This window comes from Entelurus aequoreus, linkage group LG08 (genome assembly GCF_033978785.1).
Source record: "Entelurus aequoreus isolate RoL-2023_Sb linkage group LG08, RoL_Eaeq_v1.1, whole genome shotgun sequence".
Taxonomy (NCBI): domain Eukaryota; kingdom Metazoa; phylum Chordata; class Actinopteri; order Syngnathiformes; family Syngnathidae; genus Entelurus; species Entelurus aequoreus.
The window spans coordinates 50,588,211-50,596,585 of record NC_084738.1 but is presented as its reverse complement, the minus strand read 5'-3'; the positions used below and the strand labels follow the sequence as shown (position 1 = coordinate 50,596,585).

At 37.8% G+C, this 8,375-nt stretch overlaps 1 protein-coding gene across 1 annotated transcript in view; it reads right to left on the bottom strand.

Moving 5' to 3' along the window:
• The window catches only part of LOC133656011 (ATP-binding cassette sub-family F member 1-like), a 61,498-nt gene that overhangs the window by 382 nt on the left and 52,741 nt on the right, over positions 1–8,375 (bottom strand). Inside the window, exon 24 of the mRNA XM_062056743.1 lies at positions 1,876–1,948. Within this exon, the coding sequence (XP_061912727.1) occupies positions 1,876–1,948 (73 nt within the window). The remainder of the gene's footprint in view (positions 1–1,875; positions 1,949–8,375) is intronic.

Below are 8,375 nucleotides of genomic sequence, written 5' to 3'. Positions count from 1 at the left end.
CTGGAAAGCACAAACAAACAATGCTCAATGGCAGTATATGCAACAATCTGTTAACTTTTGTCAATATTAGGAATCAGGATATAGAAATTTGATATGACCATAAAACATGTTTTTATAGCATTTTTCTGCAAAGACCAATTTGAATCCCGAAAGTCCCAAGTGAGTTTTCCTGTTCAAACAATAATGGAAATGGTAGCATGGCTCGACGGAAGCAATTTTTTTGCAAAAAGTTAGCTAAAATGAACCTGAAAGTCTCTCAGACTATGAGAAACAAAGTGATCTGGTCCTATGAGACAAAGATTGAACTCTTTGGCGTGAATACCAAATGTCATGTTTGGAAGAAACCAGGCACCGCTCATCATTCGGCCAATAAAGTACCATCCCTACAGTGAAGCATGGTGGTGGCAGCATCATACTGTGGGTAGGGATGTCCGATAATATCGGCCAATAAATGCTTTAAAATGTAATATCGCAAAATATCTGTATCGGTTTCAAAATTATCTGTATCGGTTTCAAAAAGTAAAATTTATGACTTTTTAAAACGCCGCTGTGTACATGGACGTAGGGAGAAGTACAGAGCGCCAATAAACCTTAAAGGCACTGCCTTTGCGTGCCGGCCCAGTCACATAATATCTACGGCTTTTCACACACACAAGTGCATGCAAGGCATACTTGATCAACAGCCATACAGGTCACACTGAGGGTGTGCCGTATAAACAACCTTAACTGTTACAAACACTGTGAACCCACACCAAACAAGAATGACAAACATTTCGGGAGAACATCCGCACCGTAACACAACAAACACAACAGAACAAATACCTAGAACCCCTTGCAGCACTAACTCTTTCGGGACGCTACAATATACAACCCCCGCTACCCCCCACCTCAACCCCCGCCCCCCCCACCACCTCAAACTTCTTATGCTCTCTCAGGGAGAGCATGTCCCAAATTCCAAGCTGCTGTTTTGAGGCATGTTAAAAAAAATAATGCACTTTGACTTCAATAATAAATATGGCAGTGCCATGTTGGCATTTTTTTCCATAACTTGAGTTGATTTATTTTGGAAAACCTTGTTACATTGTTTAATGCATCCAGCTGGGCATCTCAACAAAATTAGGCATAATAATGTGTTAATTCCACGACTGTATATATCGGTATCGGTTGATATCGGAATCAGTAATTAAGAGTTGGACAATATCAGAATATTGGATATCGGCAAAGAAGCCATTATCGGACATCTCTAACTGTGGAGATGTTTTTACTATTCAGAATAGATGGAAAGCTGAATGCAGCAATGTACAGATACTGTACATCATGGATGAAAACCATTGATTCCCATCCAACCTGATGGAGCTTGAGAGGTGCTGCAAAGAAGAACGGGCGAAACGGCCCAAAGATAGGAGTGCCAAGCTAGTGGCATCATATTCAAAAATATTTGAGGCTATAATTGCTGTCAAAGGTGCAAAAAAAGTACACATGATTGAGTTTTATTTTTAATAAATTTGCAAACATTTCTACATTTGTTTTTTTCTGTGAAAATGAGATGCTGAGTGTACATTATTAAGAAATAAAACAAAGAGTGAAACATTTTATGGGGTCTGCATACTTTCCGTACCCACTTCATAATAATTTTATAAATCAAGATTTAGGGCTATATAAATAAACATTGATTGATTGATTGATAACCCTTAAAGCAAACCACACAGCTAAGATGTGGATGTTTTTTTTTCAGATAACTTGGCGATTGTATTGGATTTAGCATTTTTAATGAACAAAATGTACTAAAGTGGCCTCCACATTCTTCGTTGTTTATGTACGCGGCCCTCATTGGAAAAAGTTTGGACCCTCCACCCCTTGTACATTCTCACTTACCTCCTTTGTATTCATTGATGGCCTCTGATAAAGCATCGATGGATTCAATGTCCAGATTGTTGGTGGGTTCATCCTGTAAGATTAGACGGGAGTAGAAATGTACATAACTTAAAAAGCATATTTACAAGGTAAAATGTAATGTAATGTATCTCACAAATGTAACATTTCAGCAACAATACAATAGAAATAAAACTTGGAGAGACCTAAAATAGTCAGTGTACAGCTTGTATAGAAATATCAGTGTTTCCCATAAACTGCCAAGATACCTGTGGCGGTGGGGGCGTGGCTATGGGCGTGGTCACCATGACATCGAGTAATTTGCATAATTTACTACAATGATTTGATTTTCTCTAAAAAGGCTAAAAAAATGTATACTTACTAATTAATAATAACAGTTTTGTTTTAAACGTCCATCCATCCATTTTACAATATAATTACAACACTTTATGTACATATTTATATACAGATTTGAACAATAAGTTATTCACTGAAATATATTTATTAATTGTGGTTCTTACAAAAAATATATCTTATAAAATATAAAAGCTAAAATGTCTCAAAGCTCTGCCCCCTTAATTAGTGCATACTTAATAATTTAACTTTAGCCTACTACTACAACCATATTATTTACCAGCAACATAAAGTGAAACAGAGGCAGAGGTGTCTGCCACAGTCAGTAACAAATCAACAGAAAACTAGTGGTGGTAGATAGACACAGAGCTTCATCAAACATCTGATCCACTGAACAAAGAGCTCCAAAATTCTTGAACTTTAGACTGCCATCAGTTTTACTCCCTATACTTAACCATGTGTTTCCTACTGCCTGCAGACTTTGCACCCTTTGTTATATACACATGTTGTGTTTCTAATATAAATACATTTAATAAAGTCAAATACAAATAAGGCAACAAGAGAAGTATCCTACACTTCTCTTTTGTAAAGTAAATCTGAACAGCCAATATCGGCATCTTCATCAACTATATAATTTGCCTGAGAAGCTGGAGAGAACAAAAAAAAAAAAATTTTTAATTTTTCAATTTTATTTTTATTTTTATTTGTGGCGGACGTAATTCTTTCGTGGTGGGCTGCCACAAATAAATGAATGTGTGGGAAACCCTGAATATACATTTACTATCCTCTAAAAAGAACAACACTATTATCCAATTGCATAATTGTACATGATACATTTTCATGCAATTGTAATTCGGGCAGGGCAATATGGCTGAAAACTCAATCATAATATAACTTTTTTTATATTTGTTGATATCAATAATTATTGCTATTTTTTATGACTTATGGGAAAAATGGACCAGGAGAAAATATATAAAATTTTAACATTTTTATTTTAAAGCTAACTTTTCTCTGATTATAATCCCCTCAGCTGTCAAGGCAGAATGGAAAGTAAATGTCAACACAACCATGGAAAACAATCAATGTAAACACAATTCTAAAATCATACTAAAGACTTACAATAACCTTTAAGTTGCAAAAAAAAAGGAATATGTAAGAAATGCCTAAAAGTGTAACAAAATAGCGCAAAGTGTCAAAATGTAAACTGAAACCTAAGAAAAAACATTTTTGCAGGTTGACTGCCAGAAAGTTTCCTTTTCTGTGTAACATTTTATTTGGTTTGTTATTCTTATTTATTGAATGCATTTATGTTATGTAGTAATTACTTAAATATTATTCAACCAAATTATTTTAAATTGGCACATTTGTTACATTTTGTTATTTATTTTATATATACAGTACTGCACTTCCGTTTCTACCTGTTGTATTCGTAAATCCGAATAGGGAACGGGCAGAGGTGGCACCAAGTCATTGTTTTGCAAGTCATAAGTAAGTCTCAAGTCTTTGCCCTCAAGTCTCCAGTCAAGTCCTGAGTCAAGACAGGCAAGTCCCGAGTCAAGTCCAAAGTCAAGACTGGAAAGTCTCAAGTCAAGTCCCAAGTCCTGCATTTTGAGTTTCGAGTCCTTTCAAGTCCTTTTAACCACAGACTAATATATTTACACAGATTGTGTATGCTTTTAAAACGCTTTATTTATTTATTTAAACAAGTGCATTTGAAATTGCAGGGGAAAAAATAGTGCTGACATTGCACTTCATAATAGATAAATTAATGATAAATGGGTTATACTTGTATAGCGCTTTTCTACCTTAAAGGTACTCAAAGCGCTTTTAAAGTATTTCCACATTCACCCATTCACACACTGATGGCGGGAGCTGCCATGCAAGGCGCTAACCAGCAGCCATCAGGAGCAAGGGTGAAGTGTCTTGCCCAAGGACACAACGGACGTGACTAGGATGGTAGAAGGTGGGGATTGAACCCCAGTAACCAGCAACCCTCCGATTGCTGGCACGGCCACTCTACTAACTTCGCCACGCCGCACTATTAACCAGTCATTTTAAACATTTAACTCATTCCTTTACAGAATAAACACATTTGAAAAAACAAGTGCAACTGTATTTATTTGTACAAAAGTGTTAACATTGTATTTCCATGGCATATTGCATTGTAACTAGTTCCACAGCAGTTTCTATCCTGTTCTTACCTTATCCCATTGATCTCATCTCATACTGTATGTGTGTTTATGTGTGCGTACACATGAAAAACATAACAAATATATGAACATAACAACGAACAGAGTTGTACTTTTTAGATGTCAGGGCCCTATGCAACATGTACACATATTCTTAATATAGTATACATTTTAACTGACCTTTATTTGACTGTTTGTCTTTTTGTAGGTGGCTAAAATACACGGTGCTGCTGACCGCCGTCTAACGTTACGTTACTGTGTGTGATACATTGACTAACGTAACGTTAAGTATAGGTACCTCATGCAACCCTGCTTAAAAAAAATCACTTGACAAAAAGTATGAATAAGGTAGCGAACTGCAGTGGACGCAACAGATTGCCGTGTTTGCAATGACGTTATAACCATAGACATCTTATAAGTAGACGCAGCATTGGCTGCTGTGACGCGAACAGTTTGGCCGCCATCTTGAAGTGGTGATGAGGAGCCGGCGAGCAGCCTAAACTGACAGTTGACAGGTAGAAAACAAAGATGGCTGGTGTTAAGCGTTTTCCTGCTCGAATGAGCGGACTGTTGAAAATAGGAATCGTGGGATTACTTTTCACAAGTAAGATTTAACATTAACATACTATTGGTTGTATTTTGTGAAAAGAATATTACCACAGAGTTGAGAAGGAGCAAAGATCTTCAATATTTGTATGTGAAAATCACAAAGAAATCTTCTGGGGGAGGATGACGCCCCTACAGGGATTTGGTTTACAAACTTTCAGCCCCACCTAAAACAAAATTCACCAGCCGCCACTGATTATGATGCATTCTCATTCTAGGCAAAATATAAGACAATACTTTCTTAACAGTATAATTGTAACCAGGAATAAGTCTTCAAGTAACAATATTCAAATACTAGCATTGTTGGGTAAGACAGAATTTGGTTTTATTCTGAATCCAGTGAAATAGATTGGTGGTTTTAGCTGATATAAAGACTTTCAGGTGTTTATACAGGTAAAAGCCAGTAAATTAGAATATTTTGAAAAACTTGATTTATTTCAGTAATTGCATTCAAAAGGTGTAACTTGTACATTATATTTATTCATTGCACACAGACTGATGCATTCAAATGTTTATTTCATTTAATTTTGATGATTTGAAGTGGCAACAAATGAAAATCCAAAATTCCGTGTGTCACAAAATTAGAATATTACTTAAGGCTAATACAAAAAAGGGATTTTTAGAAATGTTGGCCAACTGAAAAGTATAAAAATGAAAAATATGAGCATGTACAATACTCAATACTTGGTTGGAGCTCCTTTTGCCTCAATTACTGCGTTAATGCGGCGTGGCATGGAGTCGATGAGTTTCTGGCACTGCTCAGGTGTTATGAGAGCCCAGGTTGCTCGGATAGTGGCCTTCAACTCTTCTGCGTTTTTGGGTCTGGCATTCTGCATCTTCCTTTTCACAATACCCCACAGATTTTCTATGGGGCTAAGGTCAGGGGAGTTGGCGGGCCAATTTAGAACAGAAATACCATGGTCCGTAAACCAGGCACGGGTAGATTTTGCGCTGTGTGCAGGCGCCAAGTCCTGTTGGAACTTGAAATCTCCATCTCCATAGAGCAGGTCAGCAGCAGGAAGCATGAAGTGCTCTAAAACTTGCTGGTAGACGGCTGCGTTGACCCTGGATCTCAGGAAAAAGAGTGGACCGACACCAGCAGATGACATGGCACCCCAAACCATCACTGATGGTGGAAACGAAAGCAAATTTTGCATTTCCTTTGGAAATCGAGGTCCCAGAGTCTGGAGGAAGACAGGAGAGGCACAGGATCCACGTTGCCTGAAGTCTAGTGTAAAGTTTCCACCATCAGTGATGGTTTGGGGTGCCATGTCATCTGCTGGTGTCGGTCCACTCTGTTTCCTGAGATCCAGGGTCAACGCAGCCGTCTACCAGCAAGTTTTAGAGCACTTCATGCTTCCTGCTGCTGACCTGCTCTATGGAGATGGAGATTTCAAGTTCCAACAGGACTTGGCGCCTGCACACAGCGCAAAATCTACCCGTGCCTGGTTTACGGACCATGGTATTTCTGTTCTAAATTGGCCCGCCAACTCCCCTGACCTTAGCCCCATAGAAAATCTGTGGGGTATTGTGAAAAGGAAGATGCAGAATGCCAGACCCAAAAACGCAGAAGAGTTGAAGGCCACTATCAGAGCAACCTGGGCTCTCATAACACCTGAGCAGTGCCAGAAACTCATCGACTCCATGCCACGCCGCATTAACGCAGTAATTGAGGCAAAAGGAGCTCCAACCAAGTATTGAGTATTGTACATGCTCATATTTTTCATTTTCATACCTTTCAGTTGGCCAACATTTCTAAAAATCCCTTTTTTGTATTAGCCTTAAGTAATATTCTAATTTTGTGACACACGGAATTTTGGATTTTCATTTGTTGCCACTTCAAATCATCAAAATTAAATGAAATAAACATTTGAATGCATCAGTCTGTGTGCAATGAATAAATATAATGTACAAGTTACACCTTTTGTATGCAATTACTGAAATAAATCAAGTTTTTCAAAATATTCTAATTTACTGGCTTTTACCTGTATATGTTTATGTTTAAGTATTTGGCAGACGCTTTTATCCAAAGCGACATACATAAAAAATACATATAAAACAATCACTGTAAACATTATAATTTAAGGGAAGAATGTAATACAAAATATCAATACAAAGTGTCAAGACAGAATAAACTATCTGCTGCTGCAGCAACAGAGATACAGTCTATAGGTCCCTAAGATATATAGATATTGAATGTATTCATACATTGTTTATGTAGGATAGATATACGCATGTATATATAACCTAATCATATTGTTTCTTCAATTTAAAAATAGCTGACCGTTTTTTTCCCCTTCTCTGGGATTATATTCCCAGTTTTGATCTCGGACGTCTGGTCACTTATAGCATATAAGAATATTCTATTACTGTTAAGCAAACTATGAATAATAAAACATGTGTACTTTATCATAGCTACACGTATGACAAAAAAAACCACGTGAAAATCAGTGGTATTCAGTGAGGTAAGATGAATTAACCACGCTGACAAATGAATTGCACTGAGTGGAGTGGATCACCACTCCAAGATGGCGGCCCTGCGTCTCGTCAGCACCAGTAGGCAGTAGCGCTCGATGCTGCGTCTACTTATAAGATGTCTATGGTTATAGCGTTAGCAGTGAATTTACAGCCTCACTGATTTAACTACACAGCAAATAAAAGTCACGTTACTTAGCCAATAAACGTTAGCTTACATTCAAAACTTACCCTTCTATGTGCATCTTCAAATGTCGAACGAAGTTGGAAGTTGCTGCGTCTCCGTCTGTAATATTTGAACTGCATAATTTGCATACTGCAACTCGTTTTTTGTTGACCAAGTCGTAGTTTTTATACCCGAACGAAACCAACTTTGGCATACATTTTTCTCACTGGCGCGTTGTTTGACAACTCTTGTTCGGGGGTTGTCCAGCAATTTGATTGGATGAATGCTGTGGGATGAAAACAACGTAGATCTAATTTGATTGGCTATTGTACTGAGAGCACACATGCTGACAGACACCACACACGCTGATAGACGCACACGTACAAAATGGAAGATACGGAGCGCTCCTGAATAACTTTTTAATCTTAGGGTTTTGGGGAAAGTAGCAAGTCATGTCAAGTCAAAAGGCGCAAGTCCAAGTGAAGTCACAAGTCATTGATGTTAAAGTCTAAGTCGAGTTGCAAGTCTCTTTACATTTTGTCAAGTCGAGTCTAAAGTCATCAAATTCATGACTCGAGTCCAAGTCATGTGACTCGAGTCCACACCTCTGGGAACGGGCGAAGATTGAAAAGGAAAATGAGCGTTGCGAAGGACTACGGTCCGTTTGAAAAAATCCTAAAAACTGCCATACTGTCAAGTGTCAAGGTGACTTT